General features: G+C 38.9%; 1 protein-coding gene across 3 annotated transcripts in view; it reads left to right on the forward strand.

Annotated features, from left to right (window-relative positions):
- The window catches only part of slc2a9l2 (solute carrier family 2 member 9, like 2), an 84670-nt gene that overhangs the window by 1630 nt on the left and 60725 nt on the right, over positions 1-22315 (forward strand). Inside the window, exons 1-6 of one of the 3 annotated variants that reach the window (XM_028405506.1) lie at positions 2319-2457; positions 4339-4421; positions 7292-7393; positions 10469-10629; positions 14298-14422; positions 15357-15502. In XM_028405506.1, coding sequence (XP_028261307.1) covers positions 4347-4421; positions 7292-7393; positions 10469-10629; positions 14298-14422; positions 15357-15502 — 609 coding nt within the window. In that variant the 5' untranslated portion in view covers positions 2319-2457; positions 4339-4346. Of the gene's footprint in view, positions 1-2318; positions 2458-4282; positions 4422-7291; positions 7394-10468; positions 10630-14297; positions 14423-15356; positions 15503-22315 lie in introns of those variants that run through there. The other 2 variants (XM_028405503.1, XM_028405504.1) reach the window with 2 other exon arrangements.

A 22315-nucleotide genomic window follows, 5' to 3' on the forward strand; every position in this document is an offset into this window, starting at 1 on the left:
GTGAAAAACTCCCTGAGGACAGTTTTTTATAGACCAAGTTGCTGCTTTTTCACTTAAGTTTTATTTTTATTCATCCTCCACAAAGAAAAGCAAATAAATTACATGTATAAGAACTTACATGTTGTAATAAGTTACAACAAAGAGGGGAAGGAGGAGGAGGCAGCTGTGCTGCATAATAGTACCGTACATCTTTATATTTAGGAGAGCCACTCCACTCTTATCTTTAGGTACTTGGAGTGTAGAAAACTGTATTCTGGGTCTTTGATCACCCCAAATAAACCTTGATATTATTTTGTCCCATGATGAAAATTGTTGTACTAGTACCTCTATTGGGAGGGATTGAAACGGATACAAAAGTCATGGTAAAATGTTCATTTTCACCACGTTTATTCTGCTGCTAAACTCCAATGGATAAGTGGACCATCTTTCCAGGTCTTGTTTAATGTTGTCATTAATACAATTGTAGTTTATGCCATACAACAACAGATGGTCATTTGTTATATACATGCCTAGATATATTATAAATCTAATTCTTAATCTAATTTCTTTTTTTTTTTTGGGGGGGGGGGGGGGGGGGTACCAGTACATAGTTAAAAAGAAGAACTTGTGTTTTGGGGACCGGGTGCATGCATGCGTCATGCAATTTCTTTAGTTTTGTTCGTTCTTTCATTTTGTTGTTATCCACAGCAGACACCAAATGACCAGAAACGTCTCGAGCTGGGTACAAGTCACAATCTGCCAATTATTAGGTAGATTTGGAGATATTATTTTGATGAAAAAACTTGGGTCCAACACTTCCAACCAAAGACAAAACAACAATATAAACACAGAGCGTCTGGCTCCCAAAGCCGTATAATAGATTAAGATTAAGCATTGCTCTGTCTGTGTGGGGTGATGTGCATTGTACAATTAATTGTTACGGCAACACTACACAAATATGCCACATTGGTGTAGCTGGCTATGATTACATAACTGTAAGCATGGCAGGATGGCAGACAGCCAGAGAATGCACCAGAGAAGAAACACACGTGGAGTTTATGATCCTGTCTGCAGTGCACTCAGATGATATTGATATAAAAAAATGTGCGTAGAGTGGGAGGGAGGTGCTTGTCAGGGTTAATCATTTCTTGGGGTTATTGTCAGAGTTATAGGTAATGTTAGGTCAGTATCTCCCTGCATGCACTGGATACACAGCCTACACGAGGGTAAGTATGAGGTTAAGTGTTTCTCACACATGGATCCACAGTGGGTTTTTATACCATGGTCCTCAATGTCTTTTTTCTGTTAGTATTGAACATAACTATTTTCCAACTTTTAGCCTTTAGTATCCTGGATTGACACCTGTAAGACTTTGTTGTCTCATTCATGCAAAATGTCTTTACTTTGAACATTGTGGTAAAAGAGAGTGAGGTTATTTGAAGAGCTGGCTTATTTAACAGATTTTTGCGTGTAGTAGTGGAATATGACAGCAAATGAAGTGTCAAAATAACTATAAGGTTACAGTTGGTAGATATTGGTTGCTTCTAGTGTAGGCAGAGGATGTACACTCAAACAGATAAGACGGATCTCTTTGTTCATCAATACCAGCAACCAACTGTGCCAAATTGCTATAGTTATATAAAAGAAACTATAAATGTGAAAGTTTATAGGGCTGGCAATAGCCTAATTAAATTGTATCAGCAATTCAAGATATGCTTCTATCACATCAGCATTATCTTATCGACTTCATGCTTCAAATCCTCCTACTCCAATAATAATAATAAAAAACATGTATATATGATTGATTTCTATTATAGGATATATGAACATGATATATAAACATCCTCAAATTAAAATTGTACAATGTGTAGTTAAGTTTTCAGTATAAACATCTTTCAAATGGACCCATAACCAGTTATGGGCAACTAGTCAAGTCTGTGTGTCATGGGGCAGGATTGGGTATCAAATGAAAAAAGAGAGGGTGGTAAATGGATGATAATAAATGACAATAAAAAAGACATTCCCAATTTTACAGGGTATTCAATTCATAAAACTAGCTAAGCACAGTTTTCCTACTTTAGTTAATGTTAATCAGCCTGTCATTAATGGATGCTGTTAGCTGACAGTAGCTATCAAGTTAGCTAAGTGCACCGGTATCATTGTAGCTGTCATCAGAGTGCCTTCGGTTCATTTAATTGAGTGCAGGGGCGACGGCCACGGTGCATCCTCCCCGGGCAGCAGGGAACCAATGAGCGCCCCTGTTTAAGGTACATGGTGGAGCCCTGCGGAGCTCCAGGGGCGGCCCAGGTGCGCACGGTGTGCTGTGTTGGTGTAGTGTTGCCGTGGCGTGTTGGGCGTCTGTCTGGGAGTATGCGCACTAATCAAACCTCATTGCCACGAGTTTTATTTTTAATCTTGTGTTTAGTGTGTAGAAGAGACACGGCGGCCTCATCCAGTCAGACCTACGTTTAAGTCGCTGTAAGTTTATGATCATTTATTGCACTCTGCTGCAGTCACGATGTTTTGAAGTGTGTTTGTGTTTTCTGTGGTTGTTTTCCCTGTTTTACTTCGAGTGTCATGTGTTGGTTTAGTTTTATTTTTATTATCTTTTTTCTTGAATAAATGTACAAAAGACAAATTCACACACCCCTAGTTTGTCTCGGCTTGTTGATATTCTGGCGGTTACATTTTTAAGTTAAAATGTATGGTCTGCTAAAAGGGCTTTTTTGATTGTTTTTTAATTGTAGTATATAAATGAATGAGCGTTCAAGAGAACCCGTTTGATTTCCAAGAATTATGTCCATTGTTGTGTTGATGGAGGGATTATTGTTGCTAAAGCCATAGAAGACACACTTGTTCTTTCTCTACCAAGAACGCAAGTACAGACAAGTTCGCATATTGACTGTGTTACGATTAGAAGAAGAAAGTATTAGAGAATTTGACAATTAGAATACGTCTGTCACTATTTTGTATTCATATTTTAAGGCAAACAATGTGACGTTTTAAGTCAGTGATTAACTTTGATCACGTAAGAAGGTCTTATTGTGTACATGTTATTTTAGTTCTCACGGCCTGTTGACACTGGCTGTCCCAGGACGTGCTTAATACACGCCTGTTCGGTTTTTTGACATAGCCCAAAAACTTGCGTGTTGTTTAAAGATTCTGTATTAACAGCAAGAGCTCTCACTCCGTCGATTATTTACGCTACTATACACACACACACGCAAACACGCATTGATGCAGGCGATCAGGAGAGAGTAAGACATCGGTGTTATTAAAGATCTTTGCGGCACATAGACGATAGTACGTCTTTAGAAACAGGCTCTGATTTAACTGCCTATAGATGCGTCTCCTGCTCTCAACGAGGGCTGAGCCCACTGTGAACTACGGGAGCCCGGGGGGTGCGTGGGCGGTGGAAGTTAAAGACAAACAAAATCGATTTTCATGAAAAACAAATGGGCCTAAAGAGCAAATTTAAATTAATCGATAAATTTGCCCAGCACTATTTATTACTTTTACCATCGCAGCATCCAGATTAGTAATGGGACCCCCTGACCAAAAAGCAATGCCCTCTAGGATAGATTACAACTTTTTGATCTGTCATGCATCTTCTTAAGAATTAATTCTACAGCTGCAGTGTCTAATCCTGTTCTTCAGGCCTCAAAGTCCTGCTGCTTTTCATTCGCATTCAATCAGGAACTTATTTACTTTCCAACAGCTAATGAAAAGCCTTAACATGTAATTACCTTTAAAATCGGAGAGAATTATATTTTCTCTCTCTCTCATAGTTTAAAATACATCAGAAAGTACCAGACTGACACCAGCTGTGCTGGTGGAAAACAATTGTAAGAATACAAGTTTTCCCTTTGTCCAGTGTTTCTGAGCGTTATTCCTTTTTATATCCACTAGGTGGCAGACTCAGTCTGTTACTACTTATCTGTACACTGGTCACCTCTGTGGAATCCTGCACTGTGGTGCAGTAAAAATCCACACCATTGTCTTTTGTCTTTATTGAAAGACCTCACTCGTTAGACGGAAGTATGATTTCATAGAAAGAATAGTTTTGCACTTTAAAAAGCTATTTAGGTTTGCTGCACTTACCACTTGATAGGTACTTCCTGTGCTTTAATCTTGTACTTGTGACCAAGCTCTGATCCATAATCCGCAGTGTTTTCAGATTCTGCGTTGCACGTCAGCAGATACACTAAGAGACATTTCCTCCTCAGCAGATGTTTCGCTCTGTGCTTCCTGTGATAAAGTCCACTTCCCCATGTGCTTTGTGAAATGTTTTGTGTCTTCATATGTTACATTGTGTATGAACAAGATGTCTCATGACATAATATAACCTTCTAATTTAAGGTTGCTGAATGCTGAAAATGGACAAACAGAAGGACATCCAGTGTGGACACAAGCTGAGCATCTCAGAAAAGAACTCTGGAGAGGTTAGTGTATTAAATCACTACATTTTATGGACTGGTACAAAACCAAATGGAGCCACATCTTTTCTGACCTAATTAAATGTGACTAGTTTGAAGGATGCATGACCACTATTGTACTACAGATAGGGTTATGTGGGGTCATGGCTGTTCTTACTATTTGCCTGTTATGTCATATATTAACCAGTTGTTATGTTATGTATGGGCAGGATGTATCTGTGACGATAGTGCATGTCTGTAAATATGTGCATGACCTCTGCAATCTAGATCTATATGTCTTTCCTGTTGTTTAAAATCCTGCTACTGCTGGCATTGATCTGCAGCTGACACATGGACCCTCAGTTTGGGCAATAATTGTGTTTAAATCCAGAAATTCCTTGTGCTGAAATCACATATATACCTCATATTTAAGATTACAACATTCTGCATATTTGTCCCTCTAATATTTTGTCTGTGAATATATGCAGACTTGTTCTTTGAAAAAACTGCTGCTCGTCACATGGTAGAGGAATAAACAATCATGAGGAAATTACTGCTCATAGGTTGCATAACTGTGCACACAAACTGCAAAGCAGTTGCTAAACTTTGTGAGCAGCAGTCCATGTATAGATGACAAGAATCTATACAAAGACATATGCAATATTTCCTCGTGTATATAATATAAATGGTACAATAACACAGAGTGCAAGGTAAACCTCAGAGTATGTACCGGTACTCAGTTTAGCAACAATAGTATTCGCTTTAGTAGCCTTTATGGCTACAGTATTTTTTATTAATGGTGGTCATTTAATGTTGCAGGCAAAATAACTGCCTATAAAAGTATCAAAATCATTAAGCTGCAGTGTGCAGTTTGATAGCGACTGCCCCCATCAATCCCAGCACTTCTGTGATCTGTAAATGACTGGGTTTATGTTCCCAGATTAGTTTTTTGTTCTTCAGTGTACATCTTTGAGATGGGCATCTTTAAATAGGAAATCTAATCCACAGTTTTAGATATATTGTATCCTTCATGCACACGATCATATCTTTTTCAGTCTGTAGGATTAAGTTTAAAGCCCCACTTGGGAATCCATTACTCTGTAAAGCAAGCCTGGCAAAAGGAGATGCCATGACATTTCTGTGGCGATATATGCGAATATATAATATATGCAAATAATACTGAGCCTGTGCTGCAGCACATTACAAGTGCATATTATAAGATTACTGTTATAGTTTGTTAGTACATTTAAGGATAAATACAGGCATCATTGATTTAACATGTCTACCTTTATCTCTGTACTTTCTAGGCTGTGGTGGCAGTAAAAACAGACACTGGACTGAAATAGTTTACAGCAGTCTTCTTCACTAACTCCCTTGTGTTTCTGTGCTTCCTGGTGGCTCCTCCGGCTTGTGGCTTGATGGTGCTGTACACAAAAGTTCTTTGTGCTCCAGTTAATGATGTATATGTTACAGATCCTTTTGAAATTTACTTTTGTCCAAGATTATAAATTGCAGTGTGATTCCTGTGTGTCTGTACTTACTGTGTGTGCAGTGGTGCTTTAAGGTCAAATCAAAATTAGCAGGAGCCTCTCATCTCTAGGACCAGTTGTTTTGAGATCATGACTGCATGTCTGTCCAACTTTTTGGTCCATGATGCTGTGCAGCAGCTGCTGTCCAGATTGCCCTAGTATTTGGAATGCTCAATGACCGCAGAGGATAATTGTCGGCCATATTTTAGCCTTCCCTTTACACAAAATTTAAATCTTCTCAACATGCTGACACAAAAATCGACACATTCACTCCCTAGGGTATAACTCATTCAATTAACACTCTGCACCATCTACAGGCCTAAATGTCAACACTGCACACAAGATATGTTATCATCTAATCCAGCCATAAAATCTGCCAAGGACACTCATCCTTTCAAGTGAAAATGGTTTAAATTTAATGGCGCTGTGGCCTTTCCTCTTGTGCCACTCTTAGGACAAGTTTTATGATTTTAACTTTTCTGGCTCTGAGTAGTAAACTTTCTGCCCTTCTCTTTTGTTTTCAAGGGTTTAATTAAAGCTTCTTGCTATTTATTTTCATTTTCTTCTCTCTAACCTAACATTGGACCTATGCCTTGGCAACATGTTGATGAAGATTCTCAGTCATCCAGGTCATCATACGTAGAGAAGGTTGAAGCAAGGCGTCTGGACTTGTAGAGTTTTCTAGAAGACGTTTCGCTGCTCATCCAAGCAGCTTCATCAGTTCTAACTGTTTGGTGGGGAAACATGGTTTATATGTGGTTACAGACCTCAGTGGGTGGGTCTGGGTAAAACTTTAAAAAACTTACAAACAATAGCACTAAATGTTTCCATACTTACCTGTGATGTTCTGGCTGACTGGGCCAGGTGTGTCTAACGACTGGCTAACGACTATGAAACTGCCGGAGGGGGACTGGTTGACAGCCCTTTGTTCTTACTGTGAGTATGTGCAAACTTCCTGGGAATATTCCCAGGAAGTTTGCACATACTCACAGTAGCAGCGAAACGTCTTCTAGAAAACTCTACAAGTCCAGACGCCTTGCTTCAACCTTCTCTACGTATGCCTTGGCACTTTCGTTCACTCTTTCTAAGTAATAATTATCTTCCTAATAAAAAAAAAAAGAATCTTATGTAACAGTTGGGTTTTCATCGGTGGTCTTTCTTTACTCCTGTACTCAGTGTCTATTAACAGAAGAAGCCCACACCACCATGAACTCATCACTGTTTAAAGTCAAGTTAATCTCCATGAATTCCCAAGGTTTCCTCTGACCTTGACATTGCCACCATCACCACTGATGAAGCCTGACACTGATAAAGCCTGTCTTTGTATAAAGAGCATGAATATCTGTTATGTGCGCTCTCTCTTATTAGCAACCTCTCACAGCCTGCCTGTTGAGCGCAGCCTTCTTCGGTGCCCTGGGCTCATCTTTCCTTTACGGGTACAACCTCTCGGTGGTGAATGCTCCTGCTCTGGTAAGTCAAACTGTTGGGTTGGGAGCCTTCTAGTGGATATCCACTATTGATTTTTTTGTGTTTGCTCTATATATCTATCTAGTTAATATGCTAGTCTGTTGCATACAGACACAGTTTAGATGTGTGTTACTACTGAAAAAAATTTTACACCTAAAATGAGAATCTTTATCAAAGCCATGTTTAACAAATACTTCATATAAAATCTTTCAAATACATTCTTTATATATATATATGTGTAACTGTGCCTTAAAAAAATCCCACAATCTCTGTTGGTTTCATAATATATGCTTTTCAAATCAAGACAGACAACTTGTGGCAATGATCAATTCAGAATGCAAATCAGAATTTAAAATAACATTGTGTTTATTCCATTCTGCATGTTACTGCAACATAATATTTGTGTTTGCAGGGAAAAATGTAACCACTGTGCCTTTTATTTTCCTTACCTGTCTTCCAACATGTTCTGATGCAGCTTCTTTCATGTGCTAAATTAGATACAGTGACGTAAAAAGGTTACCATTTCTTCAGTCATGAGAGAATGATTCTGTCACAGACCAGTGGGGTTCTTCCTTTAATTAGATCTCGTCTCTATTGCATTGTGCAAACCAGGCATCACATGCTAACCTTGATTTGTGAGGTGAATTCGGTAAAGAATAGAGGGATAAAAGAGAAAGAGATGCTGTGCTATTTATATTGCAGGGAGAATTATCTATACCATATTTTCTATGTTTGCCCATTATCTGTTATTAGGTTAGTGACAGAAAACTACTACTGTTAAAATTTTGCCCCTGGTCAGAATCATAAAGAACCACTGAATCACTATATAGCTGCACTGCTAATACAGTACGTCCCCACTGACAAACAAGGTCCCATGTGTCCTCACTAGGTGTCCAATTTCTTTTGGCTGTAGCTGTAGTGTTCCACCTCCACCTCTGCTTTCTTTACAAAATTTGTACAAAATACATCGACAAGCATCTTGAATGACAACAAAAGAGACGGAAAAGAACCATAGCACAGAGAGTTGCTAAACATACACTATTCATGTGTAACCCTTTCATAATAACAATAATAATCTACTAGAGCCATAATTATTGACTACACATTGACATGAACACCCACATTCTTTCTAGTGGCCAGCAGAGGGTGACTGTACTGGTTGAAGAAAGAGATGAAATTAGCTTTGTTAGAAAATGGCCCTGCATCTTATTTGAGTTGTTAAGTTAGTAATCATCAACGCGTTTGCGGGCTTAATATTTAGTGCCAAGTCTTGCATGGTGTTCATTTGGTATATTATTGTCCCACATAAAGGTGGGTATTCTTTAGGGCATGGCTACCTGTTGCCAGTTTGGTGAGTGTCATCTGACTGTTAAACAATATGGTGAGACTAAAGCCAAACATTCCAAATCATAATAAAATAAATAAATAAATACTTTTTGAAAAAATTAGTTTTAAAACTAATGTTTTTTTTCAGTAAAATTATGTGCACATCGTCTGTGCTGCTCTGCTCTGTGTGTGCAGGAGTGTGTGCAGGGAGATGCTTCAACATACAACTAATTCCCCCCTAAAGTACACATGGACACACACACGGTAAGAAGAGGAGAGGACAGAGTAGGACAGAGTAGACCAGTATATGACATCACATGAGTCTTGCAATGATAAAAAACAACCAGACACTCTGCCAGTAGTCACCAATTTATAATATTTATTTAAAAAAACAGTGGCCCTTTGTTTTCCTTATTGAAGTCTATGTGGCCCTTGCAAAACAAAAACAGTTGCCTGTGGATTAGATAGTTTACTTGTACTCATTTTAAAATAGAAGCATCCAATTAGTGTTAAGGTGTTAAAGTGATGAGAATTCAGCTATTAGATGAAACTGCTGAAATCTAATTTACCCTGCAAAACACCTCTTCACAAAGCAATATTCTTGACCTTAACCGGGTTTCCAGTCGGCTTTGTTGCATGCACACGGGTGGATGGCTTCATCGAGTAGAGTATCACTGTGAAAGCACTGAAGTGAAATAAACAGAAAGATCATTACAATAAATCATCATAGCCATTAATATTTATGATTCATACATTGTGTCCACAGGGCGGCTCATATCAGTGTTAGGAAGCCTTGCTTGTTTCAACATGTTTTCATTTAACCATAGGACCTGATTTTCCACAGTTTCTTGTGTCAATGTGTGTGAGTGTGAGCAAGTTACTGCCTGAGCCTGAACTTGTTTTCGGGGAGTGATGATGTTAGATTCTTGGTAATTATTTATCTGTTCCATGTGCGTCACACTGATCTGCAGCAACAGAAGGGGAAAGGGTGATAAAACCCTGTAGGAGCCAGTGTAACCTGCGTCCCCCCCTTCTGCCCTCTTTTCTTTTTCCCCCTGTGTGAAACAAAGTGAAAATCTTTCCTGAACTCTAAAAACACATAAAGTATCAACTCGGTCTAACATTAAACAAGGTCTCTGCTCATAACTGTTCTGTGTGATGCCTGCAAAACCAGCCTTATTACTCCTGAACCATTCTACACAATAAAGAGAGTGTCTCCAGTGCCATCGCTGCTTTTAGTGCAGAAGTGCTGCCTGTTATAAAAGCTGAGGACTTAAAAGATTTAAAACTCAAAAACATTTCCTGTTTTGCATGTGTTAAACTGATGTCTCATCCATGATGAGAACCAGACAATTATTTCACTGCTTCGAGACAGTTGCAGATGTCAGTATCATTGACCCGTTGCAGCATGTGTTCATCTGCTATCGCTCAGTGTGCTCTCTGATCAGATCTAATTTAGAATTTATAAGTGCATATAAAGAGACTGTTGACATTGACATGAGCATTTAAATGTTAAACAGCATAAATTAGATCAGATACTGTGCATGGTTTGAAGGGCATATGCAATTGTCTATTTTGCTAGTACACTAAAATCTTTGTAATTGTCAGTTTTATTACATTATATTTACCTAAATCTAAGCAAGTAAATGTGTTTTATATCCGTTAACATGTGATCATTTACATGTGATCTATAAATATGTCACATTTCAGTTATGCTATATAGCCTTTCTGATTCTGATTCTGCCATTGCAGTACATCAAAGATTTCTATAATAAGACGTGGATTGAGAGGTATGGAGAGCCTATTTCCCCTGAGACAGCCACGCTCCTCTGGTCCATCACTGTATCCATATTTGCTATTGGAGGCCTTCTTGGAGCTCTGTCTGTCTCTGCAATCATCAAAGTCCTGGGAAGGTGAGTTGACTCGGATGTGCTTATCTCCTCCACAGTAGTACTGCCATGTACGGTAATTTAGGCCTGTAATCCAGATTTTGAAATACCATAAAGCTTTCTCACATTAAGTGGGAACATACCTAACTGTGGCAACCTATGACTCTCAGCTCCAGTCAGTCCAGGAAAAATGTGTAAAGTGGTAGAATTCTTAAGATGCTCAATTAACATTTCAGGTAGGATTTGTCACCATTGTAGCCAGAAAAGGAGGCTGAGAGGCCTGTTGCAGTGGAGAGAATTACCCTTGTATTTTTGATGCCCGAAACAAAACAGCAGTGAAAGTCAAATGAAAAAGTAGCTGCATGAAATAAACACAAAGCCCTGATCTGACAATTGACATCAACATGTCTCCTGCTCTCTCCACTTCTTCTTCATCCTTCTTGTTTCAGGAATCATTAGTAGTCAGCCTACACTGTTTATGTATGAGGTGTTACTCAGTACTGGTCAAAAGGTGTACGCCTACAGCCTGTCAAGCAAACATCAAACTGGAAAACTGGTGTCATTTTTTTTTCAGCATCCAGGCATCGGCTAAAATACTGCATAACAAAAAGCACAAGATCAATGAAATGCACAGCACGTGGAGGCAGTTTATCTTAAAAAAAAAACACGAGTGCCTTTTATTTATTACATTACCGTACTTCTACTGGATACACTTGAGCATAGTTGCCACAGTTCATCTGTAGACTTTGGCTGCCGAAGTGTGTTTTTGTGTCTTCACATAATCCCAGGATGACTCCATGATGCTGAGTTGAAAGCTCAGTGGGTGTTAGACCATCTGTGGCAGGACTCTGTGTGTTCTTGTTTCTGGTGATATCTCAGTATGTTTGGTGACATGCTGCAGAATGATTTTGTTCAGATCTCTCCTTGGGTGGTGCTACAGCATGGATAAGCAAGTAAAGATAAGTAACTAAAGAGCTACTGTGCTGAAAAGTTTTACACAGCACTGTCTCTACAGGCAACTATAAACACTTTGCATCTGAGTTATATCAGTTATACAAACATTTAAACAGTGGAACTCCCTGCTCCCTCTGGCTTCTATCAAACAGCTGGAAGCACACTGAGTAGAAGTTTTAAATAATGAATAATCTTTATTAATGTCTAGTGCTTCTGAATATTTTCAGTTTCTTTATTCTGGTAGCATGGTATTCACTGTCTCACCTAGGCCTTAAAGGGCTTAACTTTAGTGAAGCTCCTAGATATATGACTGATATATGATACATGATTGTACTACAAAAACAAGTATTCATTGTTGGTTGACAAATACAGACCTGCAGAGACGGTGCTGCTGTCAGCTCCTTTTTCTTTATTATCCTCCACATCTTATGCCTTCCATGACTGCCAGCTCTGGGCAGAAGGTAATAATGTATACTGTACACAGGCACTTGTCATTATACAGTGCAGAAGCAGCAAAGTGATTTTAGATTTAGTACTTCATTCATCAACCATTCTGCCGCAGAGCAAGAGGAGCTCGGTGCAGAGATCATATTTGAGGCAAAATTTGTGGTACTGAATAAGCAAATAAAGACATAACAAATGCACCATCAGCTTAGTTATAAACAACTTCAAGCATCACATTATGAAGCTGAATGTTGCACTTGCACTGTTGTTAGTTTTCAGCGTGTATGAGTAGACATTGTAAAAAAGAGGGCCTTAGCACAAGGTGTCTATAATGACACTGTGGTTGTCAGTTACTCATTCTCAGGCATGAGATGATGCTTTAGATAAAGCAGGAGTTGTTACTGTGAGATAGACGGGTGCTTTACATTGATTGAAGTATGCACACCTTCACGTACTGTATACCAGAATAGTAATGGAATATTTTGTGTGTAGTGAGTGATACAGCTACTGGCAAAAGCAATTGATACATACAGACTGTCTAGTGTTAATAATGTTTAGTTTTATTTTTTTCCTGAAACAATTGACCCAGAATTTGTTGTTGTAGCTTATGACCAATGTAAGAGCTCCCATGACATAAATGTGTTAGAAAAAGTTGGAGAAAAAGTGATTTGCTTCTAGCTGAGTGGTGCTGCAACTATTCTGCAGTACAAGATCCCACCTCACAGCCAGAGTAATGGGTTTCTCAGGTTTTACCCTAGCCGAGGTGTTTGACCGCCTTGGTGCAGGACTGTCGAGCTGTATGTCCTCCCACCCTTCAGGGACACACTCAAGTACTGAAGAAAATGACCTTACTGCTGAGAAATCCTATACACTCAAAAGAATCTGTTATCCACTAATGATGAGGATGTCACTGCCAAGGCTGGGAAGACTTATGAAGCTTTCATTCAGAGTCATTTCAGACAATTAAGATGCCCTCAAGATTCACCTTGGATTTCTCAGGTGGCACTCCTCATTATGTTGATTAGGCTAAAACAAATTATTCATTCTCCCTCTATATTCTCTGCTAGATGTCTGTGGGCCAGATGGTAGTTTTACACAAGTCTCGGAAAGGTTCAAATTCAGATGTCAGAGAGAGCAGCTGAATATATATGAGTAGATGAGGACACATGGAGCAATCTGAAAGACAAGTACTTCAAAGAATGACCAAGTGGTTCATTAAAAGTTGGTCAGTGAAGGTAAGGTGAGGTAAATGTTTTTTTGATAAATTGTGGTGTCTTGATATTTCATCACAGACACCATTACTACACATTTATAGACACACATGTATTTTTTATGTCACTGTATATTCAAAAGCATTCATTTCAACAAAGCAGTGGTGATTGTGATTGTGTGCTGTTCTGTATGTGTATTTTAAAATAGAGTGAAGATGACCAGGCTGCTCTTGAGACAGTCTCAAGTGTAGCGTTTGTGTACCTATTCTCACTGCAGCCGGAGCCAAATTCAACAAGATCCCTGACACTTTCTATTTAATCTGGAAAGAAATGCAAAGTTTTTTTAAAGGTATAATTTGCTACTGTTTTCCTGTCAGTGTTGGTAGTTGTTGTAGTCAGTTGCACTTGTTTGTATCTGCTATATGCTTGTTCAATATTTTATGATGACAATTAAAAATGTGCGTCAATAATGTGGGGCTTTGAAAAAAACATTTCTATTGTTTACATTTGTAAGAATTTAGGGGTCAAGTCAGGCCTTGTTTTGAAATAATGTTGGAAAATTGGGACATTTTCTAGGTTATTGAGTCACAGCTCAGTAGTCCAATGAAGACCAAAAATATGAAAACCTGACAATATTTGTTCTTGGAGGGGAGCAGAGGGCACACAGGGAGACAGAACTTGAATGAAAAACTTTACATTTACCCTAGCACAGTCTTTGCGGAAGTCTATCAGGTCACACCAGGAACTTTAGCGTTATCATATCAGTTTGTTCCAGCTTTGTCAGCCCTCTGAGCAGAATGGCCTTTTGATACACAAATACAATATTTTATGTAACAGGTGCATGAGGTTCTGAACCAGTCTGTCCAGCTTCCAGGTCCATGATAAGGGGCCCTGTGTGCTCAGGAAGACACTGCAGTAAATAAATAAAACGCCACCTTATTACTCTTTTAAAAAAGGCTCTCAATAATAATTTTGACAGAAATGCATCAGGCCCCAAGATTTCTTTAATACATTATTTTTAACTTTAAAGTTGCTAGATGTGGCATATATGTAATCCTAATGTATCCCTTTGTCTGACTTTAGGAAAGGAACCTTACTGGTGAATAACAGCTTTGCTGTTATAGCTGCTCTGCTGCTGTCCTTGGGAGAGATGTCAAGATCTTTTGAGATGCTCATCATTGGCCGGTTCATTATTGGGGTGGACTCTGGTAAGTGTTTCATTAACTTCACTGGAGGGATGAGTCTTTATAATCATCAAGCAGTGTGGAGGATTACTCAGGTAGGGCTAAAAATAATAAATACATCAGTAAATTGCCATTTTAGTTTTCTTAGCTTTATGGTAACCCCAAGAAAAAAGAAACACATAGGGTTACAGACATTGTTTGCTTGACTAAATTGAAATGGCTGACGTAAGCAACAAGACTGATTACTACCTCTTTCCAGTGCTGTGAATTAGAGGCAACACATAATTGCAGTTCTTCGAGTGGCCACTTGAGGTTGGCTCTTAAATCAAGTAAATCTAAAAATGCTTACCTTTAAGGCAGAAATAAATACATGAACAGTCTATGCTCTCCAACCACAGTGCAAGAGCAGAACATTAGTCTCACCCAGTCATTGTAAAATATGCTGTACAAAAAGATACATTTCAGCATTTTACGGTATTCCAGTACAACAAAGTTGTTCATAATTACTTGGTGCATGTAATGATGATCACACTCACAGACAGAGATTGAGAACAGAAGCCAGAGCTGGTATACATCAACATCAACTTCCATGAGACACATGCTGTTTGAACAGACGGATACATTTACCACAGAGCATGATCACTTGTTTACAACTGGTAAACTGTGGAAATGAATTTGAGCCATACATTTCTAAGGATTAGACCATTGCTAATGCACAGGCCTTCCAAATAATGACAACACAGTTCAAACCAGTGAGCTGTGCAATGTGGCTCCTCAGAGCAGTGCAGGATTGTCTATGCATTTCAGTGGTGAAACATAAAAGAGTGAGATATAGATTCAGAAACTCTGCCGAGGGATAAAGATAAAAGACAGGACATGTGAATCAATGCTCCCCTGGATCCCACTCATTTAGTTTTTTCCCCCACATAAATCCATATATATGTTTTATTTCCAACAGGTATAGCCCTCAGCGCCCTCCCCATGTACCTGGGAGAAATTTCTCCGAGACACATCAGAGGTTTCATTGGCCAGTTCAACTCCATCCTGATTTGCTTAGGAGTGTTCGCAGGACAAGTGCTGGGACTTCCTGAACTGCTGGGTCAGGTCAGTGTTGTAGAAGGCTATAAGCTATTTAGTCTGATTGCTGTTTGACTCGTTTCACACAACATTTGAGTATCATATCACCAGTAAAATATGAATCTGTGTGGGCTTTGGTAATGTGTTCTTTAAATGAAGGTACTTATTTTATTTTGGTACCATACATCTGGTCTACCTTGCTGATGGGAGGCTCTGACATTTCAAACATTATAAACAAAAATAAAATCCTCCTTAAATGCATCAAATGAAACCCAGAACTTAGAGGCCATTGCCTGCTTATAATATAATTGACTCAGGATTAATAACTAAGAATAGAAAAAAATACAGTGGCTTGCAAAATAGGAGCAGGCAGGACAAAAGAACTGCAACACCAGGAGCAGATGGATAAAAAACCTTGTGTGTGCATAAAGGTGAAAGCTGTGCCTATGCAGAGATCTCTTTGTAAAATGTGAATCCTTGTGCACGTGCAGGAGCCTGATTTCCACTTGTACTATTGTGGACTGCACTGGACATTCACTCTAATTACATATCAATACTTGTGTTTGCCTCTCATTCTCCATGCGATGAATAGTAGTGGTACAAAATGCAAATTTATTGATTTTTGCTACATCAGTAAGGTTCTCCAAAAGAGCAGCTGACACCACACGTGGCTGCTGTTCACAGCTTAGGGAGTATAGTGGGTCATTAATTTATCACCTGCATGACGTATCTTGTCTGCAGCAGAGGTATCAGTGACATAATGTTATCACTGAAAGAAGTGTTCTATGAGGAATGTTAAACTCTTGACATCTTTTTGGTTTCATACCTCTTGTGACAAGTTGGGATTTTAGAATCAGAATCAGAAATACTTTATTAATCCCAGGGGGAAATGGCTTGTGGTTAAAATGCCAATGACTTTGTACAGTCAATGAAACTCACTGGGACTCCCTGATGAGCGGCGTATTTCTTCCACTCTACAGCAGTTTTATTCTAACTTGACATTCAAGCATGAGCTCATAGAGGAGAAAAAAGTTCCAGCTCTGCTCACACTTAATTATTTTTCTTCACTTCAGGCCGCTGAGTAACACTTTGCCCATCAGCAACAATTTCCTCAGTCACTTCATTATTAAACTCAGATTTGTACCCTTCACAGTGAGGAGATTGGCTCTATCTGTCCCTTATTTCAATTAGATATCAGCAGGAATTCTCAGTCACACCTTGTTTACCATATTTCACCTTACTGCCCTCCATACACGGGTGTAGCCTGCACTTGGCTTACTGCTCAAGTATTTTCTGACAGGGATTCATTTGTCATCCATCTACTTGATAATTTCTGTGTGCTAGAAATTCAGTTTATCTTTTTAGGCTGAAAACAGCCCAAGGCTCATATGTTCTGAAAGCCAAAGACAGTTGTATAATGTGAACAGAAAGCCAGTAATGACATACTGCTGGCATATTCTGTCATACTGATCACTGCTCCTTGTTGGCCATGTCTATTAAAAAATTAATGATGGAATGTATTTGCTTTAAATTGCCTTCCAAATTTATAGCATGCAGTGATATCTTCTGGCAGTTGCGTTTGTTCAGAAAATGTGATTCTTACGTGTGTAAAATATAGTAAACTATGAAAATGGAAAACTTGATGAACTGACCCCATTTTTAACAAGAAGGCTTTGGAATAAACACAAAATCCTCACACGTATATATATTTTCTAACAAAAAAGGAGATGATTTCATTACTGGATACAACAAGTGTGCTGGGGCCAAGAAACCACGAATGAGATTCATCAGGAGAAAAATGATTGTGTGTCCACCGATGCTGGAGGTGGTTTAATCTAAACCTGGATCTTTTCTTAAACCTAAACAAGTAGTGTAAAAAGACAGATGAAAAAGCAATGGTCCAGTTGACACCTTCATCCATCCTGCTTCCTGTGTTTGTCGGCTTTGTCAGCCTTCATTGTCATTCCTCTCATTACCTCACCCACATTTTCATAGGTATAGTATCAACTTGGGACTTAATTTATGTGTAAGATTGGTCCAGCATAATAAAATGTCAAATAATGCAAGTAATGTAAACAAAACAAAAAACAAAAACACAACAACAACAAATCAAATTAAGAAAACAATATGTGTGTAATGATCTGTCTTCTTCACTGTGCACTTGGTGAAAAATGTGATTCATAAAGGTGTACTGGTACATTAACCGCAGCATACGCACATTTTAGACGAAACAGCATAGCATTGTGGTATACAGCAGCTGGATAAGTCTGTGCGATTGTTTGCATGGCATACTTCAAAGCACCGAGCTGTAACCTATGTGCATAATGCACATTTCCTGCTGTGCATTTGCTTTCATTCCAACAAGCATGATATAAGAGCAGTCACACATACACGCTGGTGTAATTTGTATGAAGGTTCCTTTTTACATCATTTCTATGGACCTGAGCCCATTCTGAATGACATGCAGTGTTGTTGGGATTAATCTGTTTTCTGGTAGGTTCTCGTCTCTTTTCCTTGTCCTCTGGAATTAATTCAGTGGAAGAGAGTAATATGATTCAATATTGATTCATCTGACTACCACCAGTGAACTTCAAAATTCAAATATGATGTATCAATGTATGATAATTTCCCTATTCTTGGTTTTAACTCCTTATCCTTATTTTCTTTACTTTGCACTGACATTTACACATTGGTGTAGTGTCAGAGTGTCTAGTGACACATGGACTTATTTTTAAATTATATTGATTTGTTCCAGCTTTCATTTTAAGTTGCAGACTAGCTTTATAAATATCATATGGGGTTGTGTCTACTGGCTGCCGTTTTCTGTATTCTGTGACACCCTGCATGCCCTTTTTTCCTGACATACAGTATATGAGGATTATGCCTCACTGTGGTCTGTGCTGGCCTTCCTCCAGCTGGAGTCTTCTGTTAATGGGAGTTTAGTCGAAGATGGTATGTTTAAGGTTAAAAATGATGATAAGCTCTGATAAATGCAAGTAATCTATCATCATGCTTAAGCACTGAGTTTCTCCCAGTAGGAGCCTGTGTTTATTTGGACATTTATAGCAGGAACAGACTTTTAGCCAGTCTGTCACAGAGCACCCATGAGATACAGATGCCATCAGCATGCCTCAGACACAGCTACGGTTAGCCTCAGTGACCTAATGAGCCTTTTTCTGGTCTCTGTATTCTCCACACACTCTTCTATATCTTCGGCGGGTAGTGTAAATCGACTAAAGAATTGATTAATTGTCACAAAAGATAAGCATTTCTTAGGTTGTTGTTACACTGGAAATTAGACATTGGAGCTCTGTAATAATCCATGTGAGTTGGAGGTATGTGTGCGTATGTTTTTGAGTATTGTTTGCATCCCTATTTTAACATGAAACAGCCGACAGGAGTAGGTGAGTATTCATTGGTGCAGGTGACTTTACTTATATTATATTATAGCCACTACAGAAGGCAAGCTGTGCATGTGCTGTGCTCTGCAGTTATCAAATATCATTGTGATGTATCACTAAATTAATGCTAACACACCTATGTTCAGAGGTTGAGGCTTTTTAAGTTAGTAAAACCTTCCTGTAAAGTTGGAATCCCTCCATATCCGCTGCTTGTCCCACTCTAAAACGGGCTAGTTTAATATTTTAAGAATGGTACAGAGCACACCTGCGGGCTCCAGCTGTCAATTTGCTCTTCTGTCAGACCATCAGGAAAATAGGCTTACAGAGAAGGTGACATTCATCACAAATAGCTACAGGCAGAGGGATGATGGGCTTTTCTTCTGATCCTGGCAGATGTCCATGTTTATAGTATACCAAGGGCTGAGATGCTGTTGACGTGAGTTTTTTACCAACCAGGCTCCTTTCTTTGTGGAAGTGGCCATGTGTTTTACCTATTTCTGGACATACAATTACTCAAGAGAATTGTTAAAGACTGTAGAAACTTAATTTAAATGGAGACATGTCCATGAACATTCGTTTGCTATCTGCTGTGTACATGTCACATATGTTTTTACATGTGCCACATACAACACTGCAATAAGAAACAACATTTGTATTTCCTCACTATGTAATGGTTCAGAGAAAGGTGAGTGTTTATAAAAATATCTGATAATGTCCAGGTCTCTCCTTTTAATGCACACTGTAATCCTTCATGCATCAGTCTTAAAGCAGCCACTGACAGTCATAATCTCACTGCCTGCTGTGGAAGTAAAGATATGCAACTAACTGTTGCAGAGCCAAGCACAGAGATTACAGCAGATCACAGAGATCCCCTCTGTGGAACGCATTTGTTTGCTAGAGTAATTAGGACTGACCCAACGTGGATAACATTAGTTTGAATAATTGGATACATTAAGGATGTGGTTCACCTGATTACCCAATTTATTTTCATTCTGTCCGGAAGTGCCTGGTCAGACACACTAACCTCCTTCCTGGGTTCATGGTGGCCTTGCAAAATCTGCTGGGGTCTGATTAAACACTTGCTCTCCTCTGATCCCTTACTCTTAACTCCAAAATTCAAATTTAGTTTCATCTGTACCTCTGCATTCTCACAGGAAATAAATGCAAGGAAAAACTACTTGGATGTCCAATAGACTAATAAAGCATTTGTCCACTTTGTTTCATGTACTGTAAGCATTAGTCTAGCCTGTAATGTCTGAGCTTGGGATGATGATGGGACTACAGCCTGTGGAAGCAGACGCTGCCAGCTTACCCCATTTAAAGCTGATGATTGGTAGATACCAAAAGGGGCATGTTTAGTTTATACGGTCAGCTGCACTGCTGTTACTTTGTGTGTGTTTGGGAAGCGAGGAGTGTGTTGTTTTGCCCTGCTAATGTGGCAGGACCTTGTTCTGAACCCACCAATTATTGTTCCTCAGCTGCCTTGCAATTGTCAGGTCAACTATGGTTTTTCTATGTATATCCCTAATAGTCAGAGTCCAACCCAATTATTAGGCATTGTACATGTAGGTGTTGTGTCGCGTTGTGTGTATATACTGGATTGTGGCATGCAAGAACTGTCATCAAATGGCTGTTGATACGGACAAAGAAAGAGAGTGCAATATCACATATGAAATCATTTCTTACATAAAACACATCAATGAGGTGTGAAGCATCAGTAAAATCAGTGATATGTGGGTCGAGGAGCAAATAGAGAGAATGATGGATGCTGAAACAAGCGAAGCAGGTGGGGTTGTCACAGCGGTCATGCTTTTAGATTACAAATCATGTTTGCAGCAAGCATCACACAGAAACTGATACAGGGGTAAAACTTTGAAGTCATGTGAGATGTTTGTAGTACAGAAATCACTGCTTGCAGAACAGATTCTTTGCCTGTCAGAGCAGACTATAAAGGTTTAATCTAATCAGACGCTCTCATCTCCAGCTGCGATAAAATGATCCACCGCACAGCATCAGTAAGAAGTCGGCTTTGTGTCGTGTGCTCACATTTACACTTGAGAGAAGTTCATTCACTCATGCATGTTGTTTGCATTCAAAGAAAAGTGTCTAACAGGCCTTAAGCATAATTAAGCTCTGTGTACAATGAAGTAATGATTCACTCATCCATTCAGATGTAGTTTTTTTATTGAACCGTGAATGTAAATATTTTCCGGTTATATAGTTACTACATATGTACATCTGCATAAAATGTGATAAACTAAGTTGTCTAACTAACTAACTTAGCTGTTTGGTTAACCACACATTTGTGTTTAGAGGTCTCAAGGGTATGATGCAAATAGTTCTATTCTCTAAAGATAGTCCACTTTATCTAATAACATTGAAAAGTTTGTGATCTCAGATTTCTGGATGATAAATAACCTGGATAAAATAGCTGGCACCAGTTTTGTTGTGACAGATGCAATTCCTTTTATGGTTAATCTCCACTGTCAGTGCTAGCTCAGCAGATGTGGACCTGACATTGGTTAAAAGGCTGTTTTTGGGGGGGTTTGGTTCATCTTGTGTGATAGTCTTCTTGAGTTTACATTTCTTTATATCACACATTTGTGGTGGTAGACTGAGTGTTGATGCTATACTTGACTGTGAGCATATGTTGTCTTGGAACCTTTTCAGAGAGAATGAAGTGCTTACTTTTATGCATTTGATGCAGTGTTTAAGTATTGGATGTGTTAACCTCACAGTCAGTCATGCATGCAGCTTACAGATGTTGCTAGTTTGGAAACTTTGAATGCTTCATAGCTCCTTTGCCACTCAGAAAATTGTTGCATTGTGCTCTATCAGGCTGTCAGCAGTGTCAGGACCCATGTCACAAAAGAAAGCGATGGAAAAAGAAAACAAAATAAAAAATGTGTTTATTTGTAACAACAGTGGATTAAATCACTGTGTGTAATGTTTCAGTTTGACTAAAACATTACACACAGTGCTTTAATGGTTGACTCCGCTTTCATTAAAAGCTCACTATACATACCTGGTCAGCATTAAACAGCAGATCTTAATCTGAGTGAGATTTTCTGACAACCTAACTATGCATGTCTCTTGCATAACAGTAACTTGTGCTATCATACAGTTTTTCCTAAATGTTAGATAGAGCTGTCTTTCAGTCTGACATTTTGGTGGCCTGCAGAACAGAAGCTTGTACATTTGGAATAATTAAAAGCTTTGCACTGAATACACCAGAGCCATTAAAAAAGTTATTTGCATTATTTAAAAAGTTTTACGATGTGATGACTCTTTCTTCACCCATAAAGTTTAAGCAGCTGAAACCCTAAGACCCTTCTTATGAGCTGAGAACTGACATTTTCTGTCCAAATGGCACCTTGTCCCTGTGCATATTGACAAATATCCCTCTTCTGTTTGCTTGAGTGAAACCTGCACAGACACA

Source organism: Parambassis ranga, chromosome 5 (genome assembly GCF_900634625.1).
Source record: "Parambassis ranga chromosome 5, fParRan2.1, whole genome shotgun sequence".
In the NCBI taxonomy this organism is placed as follows: domain Eukaryota; kingdom Metazoa; phylum Chordata; class Actinopteri; family Ambassidae; genus Parambassis; species Parambassis ranga.